The sequence below is a fragment of the Panthera uncia genome, chromosome B4 (genome assembly GCF_023721935.1).
Source record: "Panthera uncia isolate 11264 chromosome B4, Puncia_PCG_1.0, whole genome shotgun sequence".
Lineage (NCBI taxonomy): Eukaryota > Metazoa > Chordata > Mammalia > Carnivora > Felidae > Panthera > Panthera uncia.
Genome location: NC_064809.1, coordinates 33,560,749 through 33,588,486, shown reverse-complemented (window position 1 = coordinate 33,588,486; position 27,738 = coordinate 33,560,749). Strand labels below are relative to the sequence as shown.

Sequence of the window (27,738 nt, the reverse complement as noted above, 5' to 3'; positions counted from 1 at the left end):
TTTTTTTAATGTTTATTTATTTTTGAGAGAGAGAGAGAGACAGAGCATGAATGGGAGAGGGGCAGAGAGAGAGGCAGACACAGAATCTGAAGCAGGCTCCAGGCTCTGAGCTGTCAGCACAGAGCCCGATGCGGGGCTCCAACTTGTGAACTGCGAGATCATGACCTGAACCGAGGTTGGACGCTCAACCGACTGAACCACCCAGGCGCCCCCAAGTCCATGTCTTTTTATTGCCCTTGAGATTCCTCTCATCCTGTCTTCTCCCTTCCTCCATTAGCACCTGCCACCACAGCTGTGCCACAGCTCAACTTCACATGCTCGCCCTGAGATGAAAAAGCATGAGGAAATGCTGAGACGGGGGTCCTCAGCCTGGGCAGAGGGTTGGGGAGGAAGACAATTTTTCTGCCCGTTTTTTTCTTTCAAGATACATAGTAAGATCAAGGGAACGAGAGGCAGAAATATTCTCCTAGCTCGCAGTGTTTTTTCCAATCCACACACAGTTGTGGGGGGCAGGTAGAAATGACTGGAGCAGGGGGACAGGTGGAAGGAGACATGAGTAACAAGCAGGGACACAGCTCACCCACCCCCATGGGTGCTGGCTCTGCTGGAGGCCAGACCGGGTGGGCAGGTGGTCCTGGCACCTCAAGGAGGGAAGGCATCCTTGGAGCCCTTGGTTTTATGGGCACATCCCGGTCCCACTGGGGGTGTGAACTTGCTTGAGGGGAGAAATGATCCTCTTCCACACAGAAGAAAAAAATAATGACCGATTTTATTTTGGTTGATGCCCACAACAGGAGTGCAAACAGCCAGAGGTTCAGTGTGGACCCTGCTACACCAAACTGAAAAGTTACTTTCTACTTGTTTCCCTCTTTCCTTCCCACTAATGACTCTAAAAGTCATGAACAGGGTCGGCGGGGCTCTTCACATACATAGGCATGAACTTATTTTACATTTATTGTCAACCACTGCGGTCAGCATGGCAGGCATACCCTCTACCTACTCTCCTCAGGCACGGTGTTTCAGAAAACTCGTCTGACCTTGATGCTTCTTCCAAATATCTTCCCATAGGAGAACTTGGTGGGTGTCCTGGGACCGCTCTCTGCATCTTCCAGGAGCAGGGGCCAAGGCCTGTTGGGGTGATTCATTCAGAAGAGACAGTCTGGGGTGACCACCCCTCAGGAGTTAAGGCTCTACCAATTCTGGATCCCCTGGGCTGTAGATGAGGCATCAGGGAAAAGAATGAGGTGTCCCCCTGAACCCCCACTGACCGAGCTGAGTGCTGGTTTGTTCCCAAACTGGTATAAGGCACCAAGTGCTGACCCAGGGCCAGCATCTTCCAGCCTCACCCTTCTGCTTCCCCAACCGGATTTTTACAGGTGATTTTAAGAACAATGTGATGAAGACTTAAAATGTTAATTCTAGGGCCAGAAACAGTATTCTGTCCCAATATGAAGGCTGGCAAGTAAGTCTGGCCCTGGTTACATTTTTAAAATGGTACTTAATTCTTTAAAAGCATTAAAAAAAAAAATTAAATAAAATGCAGCTGGGGAAAGAGGGCTGTTGGCTGTCAGGTGCTTCTTGTTTTTTTCTCCCACGGGAAAGACCTGGCATTTAAACTCTTAGGGAGACAACCTGAAGGCCACATTGCCAGATGCTGGATATTCATCCAGACTTCCCCACCAAGAAACTCACTTTTTCTTGTCACTTGCTGTGCCAGTTGCCTGTGGTGCATGTGAGTGAACCCTTGTTCTTTTGGCTTTTGATCAGCACCATAACACTAATACACCCTAGCTTTCACTTGGACGAACCCCTTCTCCTTGGTAATGACTCTGGAGGACTAGGGACCTGTGGTATGTCCCCTGGAGTCACTGCTGGGAGAGCAGGTCTGGTGGAGCTGCCTCAAGATGAAGGTGGAGGTGGCTGGCGGGTGTAGAATGAGGCAGGAGGAAAAAGACTGGAGTGTTGTCCTCTTGAACTGAGAGTGCTGGTTTGTTCCTAGTAAGGCACTGAGTGCTGACTCAGGCTCAGCATCATCCAGCCTCAGGCACGCATCCAGCAGCGACCCATCTGAAGGTTCTGGAAACACTGCCCATCTACATCAACCTGTCATGAGTAAGTTAAGTTCCTGAGAGGAAACAGAAGATTCAGCCCAGCATTTTAAGTAATTAAGAGTAAATGCACAACTCCGTTGGCTCACCAGATAGATCTGCGATGAACCCGGGTAGTAGGGAGCCAGACCCTAGAGGTGCTGGGACTGCTTCCCCTCAGTCCTTCTCAGGTTTCTTCAAGGTGAACATTAGTTACCATCATGAAAGATGTCTGCTCATCTACAAAGGCCCTGATTGAAGAATCTCAAACCCTTCAATGCTTTGCCCTCCCATGGATTCTGTGGGTTGGTTACCAGGGAGGGAGGCACTGACAAGTTAAGTGATAGGCCTAAGGCTTCCTCTGAAGTCAGAGAAGAGGCAGGAATGAGTTTCATGTCTGAATGCCAACCTTAATCTTGCCCGACTCACATTCCTTACCACTCTCTCACATGTGGACACAGAAACCAGCAACGTTATTCTCATTTCATAAGTTGCATGAGGCAGCCCCACTCTTGTACTGGGCACTCTAAATGACCCTTCCCCTGGATCTGGGGGTGCTCCAGCTGCCTACGTGGGAGACCATTCAATACAACTGTAATCCTCCAGGCGCTGAGCTGTTTACTGTTACAAGATCCTCAACTTGGATCCTGCTTTAGCCTGGACCCTCAGTTGGACCCTCCTGGGTCCAAAGGCTTATATTCAGCCTACTTTAGAGCTAGAGGTCCACACTGGTTCAGAAAGGGCATACTGACCATGAAAAGAAGGTGCGTGTGCGCACATGTGTGCACACATGTATATGCATGCATCATGGGACGCAGTCTCCTCTTCCATATGTCTTAGTAATAAGGTGGCTTCTCAGGCAGAGGCAGCCAGCACACATGGCCTCCCACAGAAGCCAGGACTCCAGCTTCCTTGTTTAAGCACCACCTATAAGACCTCAGGGCAGAGGACACAAGGAGTGGGGCTGTCACAAAATGCTACCTGGTGAAGTTTGACAGCAATAGGTGGTCCATATGGGAGTGTAAAAGGTCTTTGTGACCCTGGGCACCTGGTCTAACAGGCTCCTTGGTTTAGTGTATGAGGTGCAGCTCTGGCCCCCTGGGCTGATGTTTCAGTGGGACAAAATCCACCTGAGAGGATGGTTTCTTACCCTCTTCACTAGCATTGCTGGGAGGGGATCTTTTGAGCAGATAACACAGAGGAGGGAGTCTCCTTAAGGGGACTGGCCAGCTCATAAAGTAAAATAAAACAAAACACTCTCTCCATTTACCATTTTTTACTCTGATTCCTAAGAAGGGTTCAGGAGGGATTTCAGAGACATAAGACATTTCCTTCAGAGTTTCTTGGAAGGAAAGGGGGTATGTGTTTCTGAGGTGCACTTACATAGGGCTTATGTAGCGTTCCTTTCTGTTGCCTGCCAAAAACAGCAGCCATCATTTCCTGCCACCTGGGGCTGCTGTGACCTGTGGTCAAATCCTGCTTGTTTCCAGCTCTAATCAAAGCAAGACCTCTGAGGAACAAAAGGTGACTGGGATCAGCACAGGTGACTACCAAACTCCAGCCTTTCCCAATAAGCATGTGTCATACATAGCCACAGAATATTCACTCAAGCTGGTTATATTTTTTTCTACCTAAGATAGGGTCCTTTCTTCTTTCTGGGATAGCTGGCAATAAAGCTGAAAGGCTCTAGGAGCCAGCTTCCATGGCAGTGACCTCTAGGCTGGGCAAGGCTCACCTCAACACATCTAGTGCCATTTTTTCTTTCCCTGCTGTCTGTTACTGCCCCAGAGGGAAGCCTTGTGCCTTTGGGATTAGTTCTATGGGTGACAACAAAGTCAGCTATCTCCTGATACGTCAACACACCAGAGAAGGGGAAAAGAGCTGGAATGTGTCTCCATCTGGAGACTAACCCAAGAGGCTTCTTGTAGTGAAGAGAGAAGAGTTCACCAGGATTATTGCCTTCAATCCTTTGGGGATGGTTCCAGTCTAAAGATGGGTGACATCATCTCTCCAAGACCCTATGCTGAATGTAGATGGGGACACTGACACATCTAAACAATTTAGACCTGGAGGCCGCAGACCCCATGCCACTGGGCTTCCCGGTTAGCTGTATCAAAGGACAGAGGTGAGGCAGGCACAGAAGCAGTGCTGGCAAAGAAGGCTGCCAGGACCACAGGATCACTTGGACTTGAAGAATAGCTTCTTTTCACACTAAATTGTTTCAGGAATTTTCTCAAATGATAGCAGTTGGGGGCTGAGCCAGGATAATATGAAGGACTAAAAAAAAAAAAAGCACAAACTAAAAAACAAAAAACAAAAAAAGTTGTGTTCTTTAAACAACCTTGTACACACACCCATGCATATGCCAGACATAAATGATGTGCATGGACAGCATCTCCCTAAGAGAGGCAGGTAGTGGAACGTGGAAATGCATCCTGGCTCACTGCCAAGTCCAGTAAAATTACCTAAGAAACACTCTGTATTTCCGGACGCCTGGGTGGCTCAGTCGGTTAAGCTTCCGACTTCAGCTCAGGTCATGATCTCACAGTTCGTGAGTTTGAGCCCTGCATCGGGCTCTGTGCTGACAGCCCAGAGCCTAGAGCCTGCTTTGGAATCTGTGTCCCCCTCTCTCTCCACACCACCCCTTGTGGTGTGCTTGTGCTCGGTCTCTCTCTTTCAAAAATGAATAAACATTGAAAAAAATTTTTAAAAAAAAAGAAATATTCTGTATTTCTTTTAAGAACTTTTATTGCGCATAAAATGGCCCATTCCCCTTCTGCCTAACTGGCAGCTCAGTTATTACCACCTTTCAATTTTTTTCCTTTAAACCTCCTGCCCCACTGAAAAATTTCTTCTTCTGAAAGGATAGTCTATCATTGCTGGTCAAAAGCAACTGGAGGATAGTTTGAGGGCAAAGGCCCAAATATATCACCTGAGCAGGGTTAGAACCCCACATGGAGTCCCTTAGACTCAGGAGTAGGGGTGCCTACAGCCTTCCCTCTAGTGACACTGGACTGGTTGTCCACTGTATTGGCCTTGTGTTTGGGCTCAAACTCTGGCATTTCATACATATATATACACACACATTGATGTATATATATTCTCTGTCTCCTGCCTTCAAGAGGACTTAAATGTCAGGAAGGGGACCTGCCTGGAGCTGCATGCATTTCCAGAGTTGGAAAACATTTCACGCAGCATGTCACCAGGGTACTAAAATAAACTGCAAACTAGTGGTTATAAAATGGGAGCTTTAAAAAAAAAGGTGCACTACTAGAACCTGAAGTCGCAACACCATTGGGAGTGGAGAACTGGCAAACATTTTGCAGGCTGGTGGATTTTTGAAGCTTCTCTGCAGAGTCTTCAGTCTCCCTTCTATTAACCAGCAGTGTGCTTCGGCAGAGTGCAGAGTGTTAAAAGGCTGACCAGTACTGGCCGGCAGCAAGGGCAGACGGTAACATCTGGTGCTCCTGCTACATTAAGCTACTTACAGCACATCGCTATGGCTGCATCCCTTACCAGCCACTTCGTAAACTGCTTCCTTGTTCTGGAATTAGCAGGAGCCACAAGGGATGCAGGCACAGCTCTCCTGGGGCTTGGCTATTTAAGGTGGCATTCAAGAGGTGAAGCAGCTTAGGGACAAGGCCGCCTGATGAAGGTCCTGTCTCAAGTCCAATTTTACTGGAAGGTTGAGGTTTAAAGATAGAATCTAGAACACCCACCCCTCCCCTTTTTAAGAAAAGCATAAAAATGGAGATTCTGTCTCATCAGAAAACAGAAAGTGAAGAAGTCAGAGCTGTGACAGCTGCTAGCAGCACATCTGGATTTCCACAGGAGAGAGACGGCAGCCTTCGGACAAAGTGAAGAGTTAAGACAGGTTCTTTGCTCCTTTGTACCAAGAATGAATGTTCAAGTTGAGGCATGGTGTGGGTCCCCCTGGAGGTTCCAAAGTCAGCACGGACACCTGATCTAGGCTGCCTTGAAGAGCTGCCAGGCCTCTGTTCTCTCTACACTGGCCCCTCTCCACCAGAAGTCTTCTGCTGGAGGACCCTCCCGGATTGGCCTGGCCCTGACAGGAATCTTCCCTGGGTGGACCGCATGTCATTGTGTGGCTGGACAAGCCCTGTGCCACCAGATTTTCCCACACCGTGGCTCTATGAGCTGCACAAGGCCAGTCTCTGGTTGAACTAGGAGAAGTGAGCAGTTTGGCTCAAGGAGCTGGTTACATGGTGCTCATTACCCCTGCCTCCCCATGGAGATCTGGGTGCAGAGGAGGTCTGGGATGGCGTTAACTGTGAGAGACCAACCTGAATTCCAATATGTGCTACAACACTTGCATCTCTGTCTGGTGGGACCTGAGGCTGGGCTGAGGGGAATTCTCATCAGCTAGATGGATTACAGGGTCCCACCATACACTGTCTCGGCCAGCTTGGAAAAGGGCTTACCCCCAAACTTTAATAAATATGCTGTGGGAGGTGAAACCCTGGCACCAAAGCAGAGGAAAAAAAAAAAAAAAACAAACAAACGGGTTCTGCAGAGCCAGGGTTCAATAGAGAGAGGTGAGTGACATCTGTGCCTTTTGGCCTGGCCTCAAACAGTGCTGAAATGTACCCCTGACAGATGAATGGTGCAGACACAAAAGTTTGGTACCACAGTAAGAGTGAGCCAGGTGAAGGAGAAGGTGCCAGACACAAAGTACAGGAGGGGACAGAAGAGCTACAACTAAGAACCCACACAAGGGTCTCAGCTGCTCCCTAACGCCAACTGGGTCAGCAACACGATGAAGAAGGCTAATAAACAGACAGCTGTAACAGCATTCAGTCAGTTTGGGATGGGACTGTGTAGGACGCAGCAGACACCCCCATCACTCCTACACCGGGTGCCACGTGATCAGTGTCTCTAGTAAAGATATAAAAATGAAGTTACTTCTTTTCAAGTATTAAAAAAATAAGTTAATTGACAAAAAGGGTCCAAAGCGGCTGAGCGTCTTGCCAGGTTGTCAGCTTCATTTCAATGTGCAAACACAGGAAAAACGTCAAGGAAAAAGATAATCTCCTGCCCCGACGTGAAGCGTTGAACAGTGACAACGCCTGTCTGTCAAGTGGGGGCTTGAAATGTCAGGCCTCATCCTGTCCCCCAAAGTCAGTATTTTCCAGTGTCAAAATTGTTGTGAATTAAAAGCAGAATGCAGCAATCCACAGGCCTCAGGCCAGAGCCAGAGAGAGGCCTGGGACATTTGGCCACCAGGGGTCCAGTGTGTGGTGCGGGGGTGCCGGGGAGCAGACCCCTCCTGGGTCCTCCTTCTTGCATAATGAATTCGGGAGCCAGCCCGCCTTCAGGTCCCCCTGTGATGCCGGTGTAGGCACTGACCTGCTGGCCACTGCCCCCTCCCAGGTTTTGATTCACATCTTGCCTCCTGGAGGGTGTTCTTCACTTCTTTGGTGGTGCTTCAGGGAACATGAAGATGATGGCCGTCCCTTCTGCTCTGTGGAGGCACACCCTGGCGGCTGTGGTTCTGCCAGAGAGGGGGCAGCTTCCGTCTCTTACCTCCTCCCGTGGAAGGGGCACCAGTCACCGTGCATCCTTGGGGAGTGTGCAGGTTCTCCTTTTCCTGCGTTACGTGTCAAATGCTCTGTGTTCCTCTCTCTCTGGAGCGGGAAGTCAGGGTGGGCCTCTTCCAAGGAGGCTCTGCCACCTCAGATAATCATCCTCGCCTGGGGTTCCCCATAGCACAGACATTTGACCCACTTTTCAAGAGGCACGTAGACATTTGAGTGTAAACTCCCAGGAGGTGCCAGGTCTTCTCAGATCTTGCATCCGGGTGGTTTTTGGAAGAACCCAGCTTGGGTCAGGCAGATGCCACAGACCAGCCAGCCAGAGCACGGGTAGAACTCAGGACCAGTTCAGGCTGAAGCCTTTAGACAGCATGACGGCCTCCAGGTCTTTGTCCTCCTCTTTTTCCCGAAGCCGCTGCTCCTCTAGCAGGGCCACGAGGGCATCTCTCTGCTCCACCACCTCCAGCATTTCGTTCAAGATCTTCTTCTCCTCTGACAACTCCTCCTCGGTTTTCAGGTGATCTGGGCAGTGGCCAAAGACATTAGGTCTACAGGACCAGGAGGCAGCAGGCCCACACCCAGCTTTCCAGAGCGCACTTCCCCTCTTACCTTCCACAGCCATCCGCTCCCGAAGTTCCTGCTGCAGTCGGCTCTGCCGGTCCTCAAGTTCCAGCTCCCGGGCACTGGGATTGGGGGCAGGGGGAAGAGGGAGACAGTGACTTGGGGACCATATTTCCCCATCGCCTAAATTAGGAAACAGCTGTGCTCCTGCCGTGACAGGTGCTGAGCTGATAGCCTCCCCCATAGGTGGGTCCCCAATCTCAGGCCACTCACAAAATCATCAGCTCTGACTCGTAGCGCACCATGGCATTTTTCTCTTGCACCAACTTGAACCACTCCTGCATCAGCTTGGGGTCATCTTTCTTGCCCATGCCTGCCAAGAGAGAGGGTACATCAGGCGCAGAAAATGTCTCCTGTCTACCCCGGCCGGCAGGAGTTATCACACTGGGGCAAATGTGCAAAGAGAGCCGAGCAGGATGCTGCCGGAACACTCCCAAGCCAGGTCCAAAGTTTGCCTACAGACATGGAGGGGGCCACCATGCCTACCCCCAGAGCCTAACGGAGTCTGTGCTTTCCATCTGTCCTTCCCAGGCCCAGCCCTCACCCTCTCAGTAACCTGGTCACAGCTTATTTGGACCACTCCTGCTCAGTGGTTTGTTCTTGGTATGTTTTAAGTGCCTTGCCCTCCTTTTTCCCATTCAGCATTTATTTGGTACTTGCTATGTACTAAATCTGCTGAGGAAACCAGTCTCATGAATGAGGCAAATGCAAATTTATAAACTGCACTTACCCCTCCTTTTAAATTACCCTCATTAACCCAGCTCTTTTCTGGGCTACTGCCCCTCTCTGGGCCACTGACTGGTACTGATGCTAATCATTTCTTTACATCCCGATCAACGAGGTACCTTTTCTGAACTTCTGGCCCATCAAGTTTCCTGCGTTGTATATGCAGTACATCCCAGGATGGCTATCAGGTTTCTCGCCAAGGGCAGAGAAACACCAGCAGACCCTAGAGGCTAAATAAGGCAGTACTCTTTGGCCCAATTCCAGCAGCAGTTTCTGGGGCTGGTGCTCTACACTAACACATGGCCGATACCTAAATCTCCATCAGGGGCAGCCTGACCCTGCTGGGCTTAATTGAAACAGGAGGACAGAAGGAAGAACCTTCCAAGGAATGAAACCACCCAAGGAGGGAACAAACTTTTTTTCCTTGGAACACAAAGAAGCTCATGGCAAGGGGCACCTGGGTGGATCTGTCGATTAAGTAGCTGACTTTTGATTTCAGCTCAGGTCATGATCTCACAGTTTGTGAGTTTGAGCCCCACGTCAGGCTCTGTGCTGACAGTACAAAGCCCACTTGGGATTCTCTATCTCTGTCTGTCTCTCTGCCTCTCCCCTGCTTGAGCTTGCTCTCTCTCTCTCAAAAACAAATAAACATTAAAAAAAAAAAAAGCAGTAGCAGCTTGTGGCAATAGTGTGGTCCTGCCTGAAGCAAAATACACATTACATCAGTGGTCTTCAATATTTTGGGATTACAAACCATTCTGAGAATCTCAGGAAATCTAGGGACTCTCCTCATAGAAAAATGCATGTGTACACATCCAGCAATCTTATATAAACTTCAGGGTGTTCATGGGCTTCTTGAAGTCCACCCACGGGCCCCAGGTTAAGAGGTGTTGGACTGGGAAATCTTTCAAAGTGCCTTCCATTTTATGACTCACTTGGCTGGATGTCCCATCCCAGTAAAGACCAGACCCAGAAACATATGGAATATACCCTCAGGTGGGACAACTCCCCTGTATCAAACTCCTTTCTGTTTTCCTACATTCTTCCCATCTGACTTCCTTGCACACGGTTCAGAGATAACTCTCTTTCTGCTAGGTTGTTTGCTTGACACACAGGAGGCCCCTGCCAGTTAGTCTTTCAACAGGGGCCACACTCTGGAGAGGCAGAAGTGAATTGCACTCACACAAGCAGGGGTTAGTGTTTGCACTGTGCCTGGGTGCACATGCAGCTATGCTTCCAAGGTGAAGTCCTGTCCCTGAGTCCTACTCTGAAGGACAGAAGCTCTCTCCTGACCGGCCAAGCCTGCCTCTGTGGAGTGCTGGGGTTTCTGGGGACAAAAGCTCTCCTTACCCGACCCAATAGACTTGGTCCTTAGGCTTTTAAAGCAGCCCACAGCTCAGTTCCATGCATTCCTTTCTGAGCGTCTCTGCACAGTGTGCCCACATGGCCATGGAAGATGGAGCCCTGAGGCATGCAAGCTGCCCAGTGCGGCAAGCTGTGAATGCACTGGGAGGTCTCTCCCTCCTTCCCACCTCCCCATGTGCAAGGACAAAAATTCCATTGGGAGACATCCGAACACTGCTCATGAGCTATGGTAGAGACTGTTCACAGCCGATGAGCAAAGGTATATGGCGGGGTGGGTGAAAGTCAAATGTGAGCGCCATGAAGAGCAGAGTAAGAAGTTAGCAAGGGTTAGTCATGACCACACTCCCCTTTCCCCTTCCCACATGCCTTTTCAACAACAATCTTATCACCACAACAGACTTCAAATCAGACAAACTTAAAAAAAAAAATACACACACACACTCAGCAAGACACAGGGTAGAAAGTTTGCATCTAGTGGTGTTTTGTTTTGTTTTTGTTTTTTGTTTTTTTTTTTCTGGAAAATAACTTGGGGACATTTGACCAGTCTTTGTAAGGACAGTATTCCTCGACGACACCAATAGAAATCTCTGCCACACAGGTAGGAGGTTCCTCACCTGTGTCCCTGGCCCCTCTATCTGCTAGATTTGAGTCTGAAAGGTCCAGCCACGAATACTGGCATAAATCATGGGATGCTCAGCTGCAGCCTGAAAAGCCCCTACCTGGAGGCTCTCTGGCTCCCCTCTGTACCCCAGTCCTCCCCAAGACAGTCAAAGGGATACTGTACCTTGTAAGAAACTGCCACATACTCATAGAGTTTTGTAACAAAGCTTTCAAGTGTCAGAGAAAAAGAGAGAAATAACTGGATTTTGGGTCCCTGTTTGACCAGTGTTGCTATGACCCCTGAGAGGCAGTGGGGATGAGGTTGGGGGAGTTACGTTACCTTCCTGGACACAGCAAGGGCAGAAGGAGAGAGGTCTACGCCGTGGAGTCCCGCCACTGGGCTCAACTTCAAAAAGGACCAAACAAGGAAAAGGAGGAGGAGGAGACGAAGAAAGACAAAAAGGAAGAGGAGGAGGAGGAAGAGGAGTTTGGAAGTGGAGAGGGACAGGGAGAAGGTGAAATAAAAAACAAGCAGAGGACAAAAAGCATAAGAAGTGAGAAAGGAACAACAGGAGGAAAAGAAAAAAAATACAAGAAATGGAAAAGCAGAAACAAGGGAAACAAAGTCTACAAATGAATTAAGTCCTTTTTTCAGCACGGAAACTGAACAAGAGCAGACCCAGGCATCGGGCATGTGGCTTCAAAAAGGAATGCACGTGTTCCCTTATGATGGTGGGTGGCTCTTGGGGTGAGTGGGATGCTCCTTCTTCCTCTGTTCCTTACTGGGAAGGTGGTGACATCTGGGTATTGGGTTCCCTCCTCAAAAATACCCAAAGCCCCTGGGACTTGTCTGCCTATCTCTGTGGAACAGTTCATGTTAAATATGTGGCCAACACTGCTCCTAAGTTTGCAGGTGATAACCTCGGGTCACCAACCAAACCTGTGTGAAATATTCTAAGATGTCACCACAGACGCATGCACTCCACGTAAAACTAACCCTGGGTAAGTCTAAGGGATTGCCATGCCCACAGAAAGAAGCTCTGAATCTATGGAGGCAGCACCTGACCTTGGGATGGGCTTCCAGGGCTGATATCTGTAATGCTTTGAGTTCTGATCCAGGGTGACTTGAGGGAAACATAACTACACAGGGGCAACTTCCACCAGTCCATCTCACTATCCCCCCATGTACCAGGGAGAGACAACCACCCCCTTTTCTTCTGCCCCTCCATCTCCACAAAGGGTTCCAATGCCACATCTAGGGGAAGGCTGTCATACTTTGGACTGGAAGACCAAAAGGGGTGAGCTGACAGGACATGCCGAAAACTCACAGTAACAATGCTGGTAAGAGTCATGGACGGGGCAACTGAGAGAAGACAGTGTGCAGAGAGACATGTCTAAGACTTAGGGAGACCTGATGGTTACCCAGGAGGAGGGAGGGGAGCCCAGCAAGGGACCATCACAGAACCACCAGGGCACATACAGGAGACACAGGCTCAGAGAAATGGCCTCAGGACTACAGGGAGCAGGGGCAGTTTTAGGATTAGAACAGGGTTTAAGAAATAGACCTGTTTTAGTCAATAAGAGGGCTAAATAGACAAGCTATTGGTTGATGGGCCCTTCTGCTTTGCAAATGCAGGCACCACATTTTCCCTTTCTTTCACGCCCTTCAGTGTTCATCATAGTGCTTTGTGCACAATGAACCTAGTATCAGGTAATACTTCAAAACTAAAGCCAGAGACTTGTTTGTGGGTATGCATGTGTGTCTGCAATGTTGATTACATCCAGGGTTCTAAACAGACATGACTGTGATCAGCTGATGCACTGGGGTTGGGAAGAAAGGCTCCTTTCTCTGCTTATAGCTGATCCACATTCAACCTTCTCTGTTTCAAAGTGCAGACTCCCTGTTGGTGCTCAGAATACCTGGATAAATCTCATGACACACAATGTCAATGTAACATTCTCTGTTGCTTCCTGGTACTGATATTATATGCAAACACACCTGCGGTGCAGAGTGGAACAGTGTCCACATTCATTAGCAAGGGACAGTGACTTGATACACAACCAACACAGTTGAGCCCATGTACCTGCATGTATGTTTAAATGTGTTTCTACTTTCTGGATATCACAAATGTAGCTTTTAGTTCTTTTTATGTGGACCACATCCTCATACACCCTTTCCAACACAGACGACAATATGAGGTAACAGGATATTCAGAACAGAAATTAGCAAATGAAATTAGAAAAGGGGACATCAGGTAAAGCAGGTGTTAAAAAAAGTGTAAAAAAAAAAAAAAAAGGCATTATCCTAATAACAGAAGGCAGAATGGGAACCCCTGGAGAGGAGCTAGTGGAGCTGACAGGATGCATGGTTATGACTTTCCTCTTCAGACTTTCCTTCATGCTCCAAATTCTAAGTAATAAGACATACTACTTTAATAATCAGAAAAAATGCCCAATAAATACTGCTTTAAAAATAAGAAGGGGAGCCTGGGTGGCTCAGTCGGTTGGACGTCCGACTTCAGCTCAGGTCATGATCTCACGGTCCGTGGGTTTGAGCCCTGCATCAGGCTCTGTGCTGACAGCTTGCAGAGTCTGGAGCCTTCTTCAGATTCTGTGTCTCCTTCTCTCTCTGTCCCTCCCCCACTTGTGCATAGTCTAACTCTCTCAAAAATAAATAAATGTTAAAAAACAATTAAAAAAATTGTATGGAAACCAATTTGGCAATAAATTATATTTAAAAAAAATAAAAAACCAAGATGAGAAAAAAAATTTCTTTTTGGTTCTCAAAAATTTCTCACAAAACCAAAAAAGACAGAGAAATCAAGGGGAAAAAACCAGTTAAACAAGGGGAGTTCCACCCAGACTTGAATCTGAAGTGAGCATGCAAGGAAAGCACAGAGGTACTGATTTTGAGTGTAATTTCTTTGCCTTTTTTGGAGATGTGAGAAATAGATGATTTGGTCCACTAGTTCTAAGAGCAAACATATCATCAAGCTTATGGCAAGTACGAGTTTTTTAAAAGTTTATTATGGTTAAAGTGCTAGGGTGCTAGGTCTCTGTGTCTTTGTAATGGGTACCGTATGTGTCACTTATCAGACTATTTCGGTGTCTCCTGAGGACGGCAGCCATCACCTCTGAGCAAACCCAGAATTTGGTCCTGGTTGGAGGCTTCTCAGCAGCAGGTCCACACTCTCATCCTGGACTACTCTGTCTGCCTTCCAGATGCTGCAGGCTCACCTGCCCCACTTTCACCCTGGCAGCAAACTCAACTTCTTCCTCTGAAGCAGTGCTTTCTTTTGAGAGGTGGCCACCATCAGTGGTGCTCTAGCACCCACTCATCTTGACATCTGGGGGCAGGGATGAGATGGGTCATTGGATTTTGAAAAGTGGCAGAATATCAGATTTAGTGGGATGCATGTAAGAAGCATGAATAGTGCTTTCATTTCAGAACATTCTCACATGTATTATTTCATTTGAGCCTTACACTGGTCCCAGGTGGCTACCTGGACAGGCATTAGCTTCTCTATTTTCAAGTGAGGGATCTGAGGCTCCAAGTAGTGGCACAGCCTGACTAAACCCTTAATCTTCCTCTCCCATTCTGAACTAAGAGTTTGCCCTCTTTTTTTGAACATTTTTTTTAATGTTTATTTTTGAGAGGGAGAGAGAGAGAGAGACAGAGCAGGGAAGGGGCAGAGAGAGACAGAGACACAGAATTGGAAGCAGGCTCCAGGCTCTAAGCAGAGCTGGATGCGGGGCTCAAACCCACAGGCTGTGAGATCATGACCTGAGCTGAAGTCTGATGCTTAACCAACTGAGTCACCCAGGTGCCCCAAGAGTTTGCCCTCTTTAAAGGGCCAAGAGGGACGCCTGGGTGGCTCAGTCAGTTAAGCATCTAACTCTTGATTTCGGATCAAGTCATGATCTCACGGATCGTGGGAAGGAGCCCCATGTTGGGTTCCATGCTGGTAGCATGGGGCCTGCTTGGGATTCTCTCTCTCCCTTTCTTTGCCCCTCCCCTGCTCACTTCCTCTCAAAAAAAACCCCAAACATTAAAAAAAATAATAAAGGGCTAACAAAGGCTCTAGGCAAATCTAGCAAATGGCTGCTGGAAGCAGCTGGGAGAAGAGTCACACATAGACCCTACTCAGAATGCCAGACCAGGAAAGCTGGCAATGTCATCCCTTCCTCCCATTATTTTGCAGAGGCCCAGACAGGTTAAGTGACTTTGCTGGGCATATGGTGAAGCTAGGACCTGAATCCTAGGTTGGCCGCATTCTCCACACTACCACTTTGCCCTGATCTGTTTGGATATCTCACTCTAGACCCTGCCTCTCACGTGGCCCGGGGCCACTGCAGGAGCAAGTTGGTGGGCCAGTCTCCAGGATTCTTGAACAAAAATAAAGGGGATGTCCAGGTCTGGTATACAGCTGAGAAGCAGCTGTGGGCATCTGCCTCATCTCAGGTACTTATCTCTTCCCATGATACAGGCTCCCAGTTCTCATTGTTGGACAAAGGAGCCCTAACCACAGGCTTCAGGGTCTCTACCTGCCTGGTAGACCATGTGGAGACTCTAGTCAGATGGGCTAGGGAGATATCTAGATTCCAGAAGCCCCAGCCTGGGACTAGAATGTTCCAGCCTAGTACTGTGCACCAGAGACATGAGGAAAATGGGCTTTTTATAAGCTGAATCACCACTTGTATTTTCACACAAAAATACAGAATTCTAAGTGATCAGCTTACAAACATCATCACCCTTTTACAGGCTCAAAAATTGCACCCCTCCCCCAACATTTTCCCTTTTGATACACCACAGCTTGTTTCATGTACAAAAATCTGTAAAGTACCCCTGGGTTAGATGACTTCCTTTCCAGCTACATATTTGGAAAATCCTGCAGAAAGTAAGAGATTCTTTTTCACTTCCTTTTGGTTTCTGAACAAGCTCTAGGTGTCACGGATAGGAAACAGGTATGTTTATTTCTCAGTCACATTTCGTGCTTCTATTTTCCTGCTGCAGTAGCTCTGGGCCAGTCTCCGTGGGCCAGCCTGTGCAGCCTTCATCTTGCCTGGGTGGACTTTCACTCATTTCTCAAACTTGTTTTTGGTAGTAATGCTACTATATTTACTGATAACTGAGCCAGCATTGCAGCAATACCTTTTTATACAATTCATCCTACAGATACTACCAGAATGTTGTTCATCTTTTCATAAGGGAACATCAGGGGCATTACCTGTCATGCCCAAGCTCCATCTACCAGATTAGCCTTGCAGAAAGCCACATGCCCAGGAAGGGGAGAACTTCTTGGTAATTCGGGTATAATGAACAAGGCTTCCATTGATTTTCTTTTGTGTTTTTCAGGTTACATAGCCTGAAGCAAGGGAAGACTGACCAAATGTTTTGTTAACTAAGGTTATACTCAACTGTTCTGACTCCTCAACCCAGGAAACCCATTTGCTCAGTATCAATGCTATGCTTCTGAGAAGAAGTAGCCTTTGCATTGCAAGGCTGAGGTGCCCAATCCCAAACTCAGGGGCAACGACAAACACTTTGGCCCTAAGAGGGAACCAAGTTGGCTGGTTTGCACTGCTGTTGGGTGGTAAGCAAGCATCACGATACGGTGGAAGGTTTCTGGTCTAGCAGGCCCAGTCTACATACACAGACAGGGCTAAGATATGCCTTGTGTTATAAAAGCTCAGTGTAGCATGAATCTCTAGATTGGGGAAAAAATGAAGCCCTCCTCCAAAAAGAAAACTAAAAAAGCATGTAAGAATGGAGATCCAAGGTATACACATGCAAACAGACACACACACACACACACACACACACACACACGCGCGCGCTTGGAAATCTCAAGGATTTTAAAGTTCCTAAGCAAAAACAGAGCAAGGCTAATAATGCTCAGACCAAAAGACAAGTAAAAAATGTACCAACATCAAATTAAGGGAAGCCAATAGAACAGAAAGGGAGGGCAGGTGAGAAGGCCTGGGGTGAGCCTTCCTGTGTCTCTGCTCCAACTCACCAGCAACCATGAAAGACCACTTTCCAGGCCTTTCTGTTACATTTTTAAACAATTCATGTTCTTTCAATTTCCCTTTGAGACATACAAATCAAATGGGGAGGTCTTCGAAAACGAGAATTTAGGTATATGTTTTTAATTGAAAGTTCTTTGGAAGAGAAACAGTTTTTATATCTAAAGATTTCCAATCATCTATCTGTTCTAGTGCAAAAAAATGTGGTGGCTGGACCAGTTAGGGAGGACCTGCTCAGTGTCCTGGGGAAGAAAAAGGAAAGGGAGTGAGGTCACTTGGGGACACTTCCTCTCTGGTACAGGGTTCATTATATGTCCTTCTAATGGTTTCTTTTGAAACTACAAGATTCAACTATATGAAGAAGAGATCTTTATTCTCTATACTGTGTGGCTCAAAAAGAGACTTTTGATACAGGTTTGGAACTTAATATAGTTAGCTGAGGGCCACTGAAAGACCCTATCCAAGCAATATAGTTTACTAGGCAGAGGACTGGGCAGGGATCAGGAGTGTGGACTTCTGTGGGCAGGATATGGAATTCTTAACACCTGAACACTGCTTGGAGCTTCATCTCACCCACCTGATAAGATCGGTGCTGGGGCCCAGCAATGGGGTTGCCCTGTAGTCTTTTGGTGATGTAAGAGTAGAGAAACAATTAGGCTCTATAATTCAGGCTCCAGATTTCAAAAGGGCAATTTTTCTTCTCAAATAATGAATATTACCAAGTATTCTAAGAATGAAACACCAGCAGAAAGTGAAAAGGGACCTAATTTTTGGCATCTATGTTTTCCTCCTGGAGCCGGGCAGGAACAGGGGCCAGAGGACCCTTTCTGCCAGGGGTACAAATCACTCCCGTCAGAATAGATGACTCTTTTTTGCTTCATTGGTAGGACAGTAGCAGCTTCTATGTGGTGAACAGAACCACAAGAGAAGTTTAAATTTAACACAGAAATCATAATGAGCTGGCAAAAGAGGAAGCAATGAGTTGATGAGAACCAAGTAGCAGGGGCTATAAGGTATTTGATGGTGGGGTATTTTATAATTCAGAAAATACACTGGGGTTTCTTTTTTCTTTTTAAAATTTTTTTTAATGTTTTTATTTATTTTTGCGACAGAGAGAGACAGAGCATGAGCAGGGGAGGGGCAGAGAGAGAGGGAGACACAGAATCGGAAGCAGGCTCCAGGCTCTGAGCGGTCAGCACAGAGCCCGATGCAGGGCTCAAACCCACAGACCGTGAGATCATGACCTGAGCCGAAGTCGGACACTTAACCGACAGCCACCCAGGCGCCCCGGGATTTCTTTTTTCTACTTATTTCCTTTTTCTCTGAAATTTGATGGAATTCTAAATCTGAGAGGCTAGAAGCTCTCAAGTCAGGGACACAGAACTGAAAACAGCCAACAACATTTTATCACCCAAGCATGGGAGTGCAGCAAACAAAACTAGACACACAAGGTAACCAGTGGCAACAGGATCTTGAGCTGGAAGGGAAGGGTGAATATAACTATAAAGGAATGGGTTTTGACAATTCCTTCTGGGAGATTTTAAATTAAAAAAAAAAATCTTTTTCACACACTGAGATTCGTTTTTAGGATTGACATAAACATCTGCCAGGGGATGTTATGAGGAGGTGGGAAAGGAGTCAAGGATATTAGACAGGAAATGGGATTTGTTAATTGGAATGCAAGCATCAGCCCTTTTACAGCATCAATGGCCATGAGTATGGAAGTCCCTGAACACACCAGAAGCTCTGGGGCACTGAACGGACCTGAAGAGGGGTAGGTGTCCATGGGACCCTGGGGACAGAAAACAAGCAGCGACCAGCAGCAACCCAACCGACCCGAGGTCAAGAGCCTGTTTCCTTACTGCTCAAGGCTAACAATATGGAATTGTCATACAGTAGAAATCACAGAATTATGTCCTTGGCTTTCAAATGAATGGGCCACGAAGTGACTCTTAAAAGGATGGGATTATGGCAAAAAATTAGATAGACAATAATCTTTGCCAGTTCTTGTAAGACAACTTCTAGGCAAAGAGCCTGTAAGGGGAGATGAAGAGGTCAGAGGGACCATCCAAGGATGCAGGAACTCCAAGGAGGGGCCCGAGTCTCCCCTGGTTAACCTCAGGATCAGCTGCTTGGCACTCCTCTTAACAAAACTGCCCAAAGTCTAGAAATGAGACTCACGGATTCGTTATTACCCTAATCAAATACAAATGGTAAGCTTTGTATAGTCAAGACATCAAAAATTGTGAATTCCTTTAAGGCAGTGGTTTTCTTGCTTTAGAGGGCATGAGAGTCACCTGGAAGGTTTGTTAAAACACAGATAACCATGCCTCACCTCTAGAGTTTCTGATTCCGAAGGTCTGGGATAGGGCTTGGAAATTTGCATTTCTACTAAGCTCCCAAGTGATGTTGCTGATGCTGCTGGTCCAGAGACCATACTTTGAGAACGGCTGCCTTAGGCTTTTCCTATCTTCACTGAAAAGAACTGCAAAGTAACCTCCATGACACAGCGAGGAGGGAAGGACATAATTATAGGCATCTGTCAACACAGCCTCAAGGTCAGTGAATTTGGGCAGAAATCACAACTGCATCTTTTTCCATGTACTTGGATCTTTTAGGGGAAATATGAACGCAGCCTAATGAAAATGGGTGAGGCTGAGTTCTTTACACGTTTGGTTCTTGAGTGTGACTGGCAGTGAGATTCCTAGTGGATGTGATACCTACATGTAAGGAATGAGAATGAGATTCAGGGCACAGGTCATACTGGGGAAGGAGAGAGAAAATGTGTGTGTGTGTGTGTGTGTGTGCATGTGAATGCATGTGCATGTGGGTTACTACTGTCAAATGACTAAACTATATTAGAGGGACCAGGATGCCGATGTGAGGTTGATGGGGAAGGGTAGGTGAACTTTTATTAAAAAAAATTAAATTAACCCGGGGCAACAAAGGCTATCTCAAATCTTCCTCTGGATTATTTATGTGCAGGGGATCCAGCATGCTGCTCCATTATGAGCTGGAAAAGGGCCTGTGCTTTTGCCATTTGGTTACCAGGTTGATATCTTCTTGTTGTTTGTGAGCAGAGACTGGGAAGGGCGGGCGGGGAGAGGGTGTCAGCAGGGTTAGTGTCAGCAACAGATGCTGCTATACATACCACCCAGATGCAAGTCGATGAGGTCACTGTAATAAGACTCTCCCCAATAGTCTACAACAAGGAATTGGTGAAGAGAGAGTTACTGGATCACATAACCCTCCTGTGCCCCCATACCCAAAGCAATCAATGACATGAAGCATAAGAAACAGAGATATAGCAAGAAGGCGAGGAGAACAGCTGGAGAGCATGCATCTAAGTACATTACAATACACACATGCTGTAGCTACATACTTCCTGGTGGTGGAAGGGAGTGCTCACTAAAAACCACAAGTGATACAGTTAATAGCCAATTAGCAATGTGATTGCTGTTTAGACCTCTGATCAGTTAAGACAGAACAGAAGCCCTTGGCTTTGCTGGGAATCCTGCCCCTGCTGGGACTCAACTGCATCTAACTAAGATTTTTAAAAATTCAAGGGCAGATCAGGGGCTACTTACTACCTTTTTACTGAACATTAGAAGCCCCAGGCTGAGACACTGAAGGCAAGATATGAACATCCTAAAAAAGCTCTGCAAGGCCACCAATCCTTAGGTTTAAAGGCAGTCAGAGCTCTCCCAAGAATTCACCTGTGACCCCACTGGTGAGCATATCAAACTCTTTGCAGAACCACTTTCACTGGATAGGTATGAGATGAAGGAAATCCTGTTTCTTCTGAAGTTAGGCCCAACTTCAGCCAGACTTCTTTTTAAAAGCACACAATGAACCGTGACTATTTGCCCTAGGGCTCCTGGAGGTCTGCTGGCCACAGGCACGCCTTGCCTTTCAGCTCCACGTGGCTGTGCAGCACGGACGTGACGTTCTTCACATGCCTGAGATGCAGAGACTGGTCACTGCGGAGGGCCTGAGCTTGGGCGGATGGTCCTCATGCTCTCAGAATCATAAACATATGCAGAGTCCAACAAAAGTCAGCTGCTATGTGTTACCCTTTGCCTCCAAATCTCTCAATCTAAATGCTGATCCTGGCAGCCTTTTGTTCTACACGAGGGTTTCCCCTTTAAGAATGGACAAACCAGAAGGCAGAATGTAATCCTGGAATGGTTTTTCAACTCATGCTCAAGGCTGATTCAGTGGTTTAAATTTGAATCACAGTTCCAGAAACAAAAAGGGTTTCTCAGGTGCTCCACACTAGAAATCACATGTGCCCTAGGCTTGAAGGCTCTGAGCCTAACCCTGTGGCCCAAATATATGTGAGCCTTAGACCAGTGGAGATCAACAGGACGGCAGGTCCGTATCAGATCTCTTCTCTGGAAGGGCAGCCTGGCTAACACTCGGACCCCTTCAGACACCTATGGAGGCTTGAGCTCATCAGGCAGGACAGGATGGCAGGCTCAGCCAGCTGTGCACCCTCAGGGAAGGGACGAACTAGCACTGCTGGAAGACTCCAAACTATCATGCTCAACTGAGTCTATCTCCTTAAGGACTCAGCCAGGAGCAACCAGACTAACAAGAGGAATGGAATGTAGAAGCAGGAGAGAAAGGACAGCCAATGTTCACAGTTCAGCCTCAAAGATGATCTCTGCCAAGTAGGACCAGGGCCACTGAGATTTCTGACAAAAGGCGAGCCTTGGAAGCAATATGTTTAAAATAAGAAAAAATACGTTTGGAAATACATTCTCATGGTAGGAGTTACTATATCTTGAGAATTTCCCAAATGCACCATGGGTAAATCTCCCAATGGAGCTACCAAAGCCTGTCTTTAAAAACAGGATAAATATGTATTTGGATGAAGGTGTTTTGATAAAGCTTTGCTTACAAGAGTTTGGACTAGAACAATGGTTTTCAAACTGTTCTGTGAAACCCTAGGGTTCTTCAAGTGGTCTTCCAACTAACTGATTCACAAGTACTTTGAACTCCTTTCAAACTTACACAAGACACACCACATTCAGAAGTCTGATATGCCAACTTTAACCCACTGAAGACCATCAACACATCAATCTGTGCTATCAGGCAAACTTGCTTTTGTGAGGCTCTCAGGACCAAGTTTCTTCGGCTCTGTGTGCAAGTATCTGTATCTGCTGAAAATGTGTTAGGGAAGAGGATATCTTACATATTTATTTAAATTCTGGCCTGCAAGTAGAGTACTTATCAACAATAGTATAGGACAGCATCCTGGGGAACCATCACTCAGTGAGACCGAGCCTGTCAGAGCAGCTCCTGTCACAGTGCGGTCCTCTAGGAGGATGACATCCATGCTATGATATCACAGCAGAGTTGGCTTTTGTGTTTACCACATGCCTGGGGGCTTTTCTCTCAGATCTACTCTTTATAAGAAATAAGGAGCTTCTGGGGCGCCTGGGTGGCTCAGTCGGTTAACAATCTGACTTCGGCTCAGAGGGTCATGATCTTGCAGTCAGTGAGTTCGAGCAAGCCGTGTGTTAGGCTCTATGCTGACAGCTCAGAGCCTGGAGCCAGCTTTGGATTCTCTCTCCCCCTCTTTCTGCCCCTCCCCAGCTCACGCTCTATTCTGTCTCTCAAAACTGAATAAATGTTAAAAAAATTTAAAAAAAAAGAAAGAAATAAGGAGCTGCTGTTAGATTTGTTAGTGATTCAACTGTGAAAACAATTCCTACTGCTCCACCTTTAGCTTCTAGCATGGAGGTAATTTCAACTGCACACATCCTGAGACGCCCAAGTGAACTGCTAAAACACTGTCACCATTCACAGCAACTCCCTCTGTGTGTCAGGATGCTGTCTCCACTGGGCCCTGGGGAGGAGGCCTGTTATCACTGGAGGTATTTCCAAACTGGTGCTTATCAACATTCTTTTTGATTTAAACTTAACTTATAATTTGGCTGCTAAAAAACAAGTTTGAAAACCATTGACTTAGATGAAATCCTGGTTATATATTTTTATGAAAAGATAATTACCTAAATAACTGGAAAGGGGAACTTTGGCAATCTCCCATGCCAAAGGGTAGATTTTTCTATGACCCCTTGGCAGTCAGCAGCTTGAATAACATGGCCTGTTACAGAAATACTGAAGCAATACCACAGACTTGAACTGCATGGGACCTGATAGGTGCTTTACAGAAACCATCAACCCTGGGGCGGGCCCACTGGAATTTCAGAACCCTGTGAGGAGGAGGCAGAGACTGTCTTCCTTGAGAACTTATGCTAACAATGAAATGGAGAAGCACATGCTGGTTGAGTTATTCTGACTACGTGTTGGAAGATCTATCCCTCACGTTCCATCTTGGCAGAAATAACCTGTGGGAAAGGATAGGAAGGAATAAAGGTGGGCCAAGGTTCCCTCCTGACATCTTCAAAAGAGAAAGCAGTGATGGTAGGGCTCTGGGAGTCCTGTTACAACTGGTGCAGAGCATCCCTGCTGGGCTCAGGCTAACTCCCTCTGGGTGGGCAGGCTTTACTAAGGATGCCAAGTAAGCACATGCAGGGCAGGGAGCCAAAACAAAATGGTGGGGGACATCACAGCTTCATTTGGAAGCCTGGAGACCATTTCAGGTGAACCCAAATCTCCACTCCTTGACACAGGGGCCAGTGCTTGCCTCGCAGTCACACGTCCCAGGCTTCTGGCTGACTGGCTGCTCAGTGGTTCAAGCTTTTGCTTTTGGTGGCCCAGGCTTCAAGCAGTAACTCCAGCGTCAGGTAAGGCACAAAACCAAGAACATCACATCCTCATCTTTCTCTCCCATCCCATCTCTTCACCTGAAGGTCATCATTGAATCGACTGGTCAGCTGCAATTTCTAGGCCTTGAAGGGCTTGGAAAGATCCACTTCTATGCCTGAACCCTGACACCCCCCCCCCCCCGCCACATGAACTTTGGACCTACAGAACCCTGTGAATTCATCTTGACATCAGGCACACACTGTGAGGTCAGCTCAGCAAGATCACATGGCAGCAAATGGTCCCGTTCCTGACTGCCTCTTACTGGTTCTGCTTCAGTATACAGAGAGCCTGCCCACCAGGAGATGCACCACCCCTGCCCTTCTGCCATGCTAGAATAAGGAGTTAGGGGTTACCGCAAAGTTAGGTCACCTCCTTTCTTCATCCCCAGCCTCACAACTTGAATGCTGAACCTGGAGGCCTGGGCTCTCTATAAGGAGAGGGAAGTTTCCCCATCCAGACACTGGACCGAGACTCATGGACTCTTGAGAAAGCAGAGATCAGTCACTCCATGCCTGAGTTGGAGCTATAATTGGGGTTGGCCCAGTGGTTTCAAGGTCTTGAACCAACAGGGCTTCTTCCTAGGCCCTTGGGACTAGGGATGACTCAGGTTGTTCCTTGCTTTCTGTGTGCCCAACTGTGCTGAATCCACCTCAAAGGCTCCTTGGATGAACGGTGGGGGTGATTGCACTATGTTCCACAGCTCTTCCCTGGGAATGGCAGCCACTGAGCACGTGGTCCTCACAGCCATTTCCCAGTGTCTACTCTGTGCTGGCTTGCCACCATCCCCTGAGCCTGTCCACCCTGCCCTGAGTGACCAGCACACTAGGACACCTGTGTACTCCACACACAGGAGGCAGTGAGGACTCTGTGGGGCACATGCCCTCCTATTCCCTGTGAAGTCTGAGCAGGAGAGGGAGCCCAGAGAGCTAAAGACTGGAAGTGGCATGTGGGAAGCAGGCTGAGGGCCCTGCTCGTGCAGTTCTGTGATGGTTCCTTTTGGTACAGTTTCCCTCATTCCCAGTTATTTTCTTCTAGAGAAAATGATGGGGTGGGAAAGGAGGAGGAAGAGAGGAGGAGAAGGCCCAGTGCTTGCCACCAACAAATGAAGTGGACTGAGAGTTCGTTCTACAGATAAATGGCAAGCCCTCAGACAGGGCGAAAGAACAAGTCCAGGCCTTGGGGCAGTCCCAAACAGAGATGCTTTTCTTTTCCTCTGCTTAGCAGGAAGCCCCAATCTCGGTGATGAAGGGCCCCAGAGAACCCTGCTGGAAAAGAAGCTGAATTCCAGACGAGGTGACACAAAACTAGCCTCCCATGGGGTGGGGCCAGGGGCTTTCCTTTAGGAACAAACCTCCTCACAAAGGAGACCCAGACAATACCTGCTTCACCACGGAGTGCCTTCTCCACAGCAACCCCTCTTTCCTCCAGCTGCCTCTGCTTCTCCTCCACCTGCTCCAGCTGCCGCTGGATAATCTACGGGAAAACAGAACAGTGTAAGTACCCAACTTTCTCTCTCACCTCCTAGCTTTCAGGAAGACAACTAAACTGTACAAACACAAACAGGGAGAAAAACAAATTAGGACCAAAAGTTGGAAAGTAGTCCATGGGCATTATGCCCAGAGTGTGGTGTGATGACCACCTACATCGAATCCCCCAGGGCCTTGTTAACTATGCAGACCAGGGCTTGTCATTAGTAAGCACCACAGTGTGTGGGTGCACATTAAAGGAGCGACCAGCCCTCTGTAGGGCAGTTCAAAGATAGAAGTGGATATAAGCTCCTGCAGGAAGGACTGACATTCTGCAGCCTAAGTAAGACCTTGCTAATAGTGAGGTTGCTAAAGCATTAGCAGGCGTTTTTGGAGAGTACTGCAGAAATCTTGTCTCTAAAAGATTAAAAAAAAAAAAAAAATCTAGAATGGAGCAATACGCCAGAATCTGTTTGGAAGCACACAGTGAGAAGTTTCTCTGTCCATGGGGACTGATAATGGTTACTAGAAGGACATTCAACCCAGCAGGAGCCAATGGTGTATATCTGGAGAATGTCACACAGAAAATGAAATAAAATCCGGGAATCCAATCAATGCAGAGAATGTGGATACAGAATAATGTTCAAGAAAAGGATTAAAAGACTGGTGGTTTTGATGCTTGCTAAACATGGAATTCAAAGGTGTATCTTTGTTGGTATTTGGTTGGTTTGCTGTTAATGTTTCTCATTGTTGTATGAATACAACTATATATATATATGTATATGTATGTGTATACGTATGTATATACATGTATGTATATATGTATGTATATATATATATATATACACACACACAATTTCATTAAAAATCTTTTTTTAATGTCTATTTATTTTTGAGAGAGAGAGAGAGTGAGAGCTCAAGCAGAGGAGGGGCAGAGAGAGAGAAAGAGACACAGAATCCGTAGCAGACTCAGCACTGTCAGCACAAAGCCCGATGTGGGGCTTGAACCCATGAAGCGTGAGATCATGACCTGAGCTGAAGTTGGATGCTCAACTGACTGAGCCACCCAGGCAACCCTCATTTTAAAAACCATATTATATTTAGATATCTTCTATACTTCATATAAAAAATTATTTTTTGTTCCATGAAGAAAATCTAGAATGGTCTAGGATCTGTGAGGCCTGAAGACAGAGGCTGATGCCTGGAGGACAGCTCTGACCTGGAAACCCCAGGCCCATCAGAGGCTGCCAGGTCACCTCTTGACAACAGCTGACTTTACAATGATTACTCCAGAGCAAGGAATTTAGGAAACTCAAAGCATGGCTCTTCCTTTCCTATGAGTAGCTCCACAAAATCAAGGCTTCTACAGTTGCATCGAGCCAGATGCTTGTGGCCTGAGACTTTGGGGCTATTCTCTCAGTTATCAGGGATACCCCGTCTACCTCTGCTCTGTCCTCTTTACCTACCCTCATTGTGGACAAGGACAAGCATGTTAGAGAGGAGGGTGCTCTTTCACACTTGGAATTGTGGTCCCTTTGGGGATTTTACCTGAGCTCGGTGTAGCCGCTTCAGTTCCTCTTGCTTGGCCTGCCTCCTAGCTGCCTTCTGCACACGCCGGGTCAGCTTGGCGTTCAGTTCCTCCTCTGTGTAAGTTCTTGGCTGGAGAGAACGAGAGAGATTTCCTAAGTCAGGCGCAGCAGGCCTGGGACAGGTTTGGGTGCTGGTTGTCAGGGGGCACAGTGAGCACTGTCCCTAGGTTGCAGCTGCCCTTCTGCAGAGTGCCCGTGGGGTGGACAGGGAGCCGTGAGGTGTGTGCAGACTCCCAGGCTGCAGCTCAGCCAGAGGCTTCACTGACACTCATCCTTGCTGGAGCCCTAAATACTACAGGGTACAGCTAAAGATCTGCAAGTGAGATACTTCCCCACTGTGACAGGGACAGGAGGCTGAGTAGGGACTGACTGAGGGCCACATGCTCCTTTATCACAGAAACCACTTGTTTCCCACGTCAGGATGTCTGGTCTTTTTGAGATTTTCCAGGGGTAAAAATATGGTAATTAGTTCCCCTAAGCCTCCTGCTTCTAGGAGACATATAGGGAAAGGAAAAAGAAAAATCAGGATCCTTTTATTTTCTTATTTAGTATCAAATGCTACTTTCTTCAGATGAGTGATATTTATAAGGTTCTTTAAGAAGTAACATCTGAAGTAGAGAAAATTGGGATGCCTCCATTCTAAGTTTGAGTTAACCCCAAACTAATATAGTCTGAAGGGACATGTGGAGGTGAACATGGACTGACTCCAGGGTCTGCACAGAGGCAGCAGTGGGCCACTGAGAAGGAGGGAGGAAGTGGTCTGGCAGGGCGGTTTCAGCCAGTGCAAGCCCTGAGGAGGCAACAGGCCAAATCCAGGGCAAATCCACAGATGCATCTGCCTGACAACCCCACCTGCAAATGTGGGCACCAAGGGCACAAGGCAGTGTCAGAAGCCTGGAGTAAACACTGAGCAACCACCAAGAGGCAC

The 27,738-nt window shown here is 47.3% G+C and overlaps 1 protein-coding gene across 11 annotated transcripts in view; it reads right to left on the bottom strand.

The window, feature by feature from the left end:
- Window positions 1-750: 750 nt before the first annotated feature.
- MICAL3 (microtubule associated monooxygenase, calponin and LIM domain containing 3) overlaps window positions 751-27,738 on the bottom strand; it is a 208,983-nt gene continuing 181,995 nt past the window's right edge. For 8 of the 11 annotated variants that reach the window (XM_049624817.1, XM_049624821.1, XM_049624824.1 and 5 more), the window contains 6 exons: window positions 26,770-26,880; window positions 25,135-25,228; window positions 20,130-20,180; window positions 8,474-8,573; window positions 8,249-8,322; window positions 751-8,161 (listed from right to left, as the gene is read on the bottom strand). In XM_049624817.1, the coding sequence (XP_049480774.1) occupies window positions 7,977-8,161; window positions 8,249-8,322; window positions 8,474-8,573; window positions 20,130-20,180; window positions 25,135-25,228; window positions 26,770-26,880 (615 nt within the window). In that variant the 3' untranslated portion in view covers window positions 751-7,976. Of the gene's footprint in view, window positions 8,162-8,248; window positions 8,323-8,473; window positions 8,574-11,291; window positions 11,358-20,129; window positions 20,181-25,134; window positions 25,229-26,769; window positions 26,881-27,738 lie in introns of all 11 variants that reach the window. The other 3 variants (XM_049624820.1, XM_049624825.1, XM_049624829.1) reach the window with 2 other exon arrangements.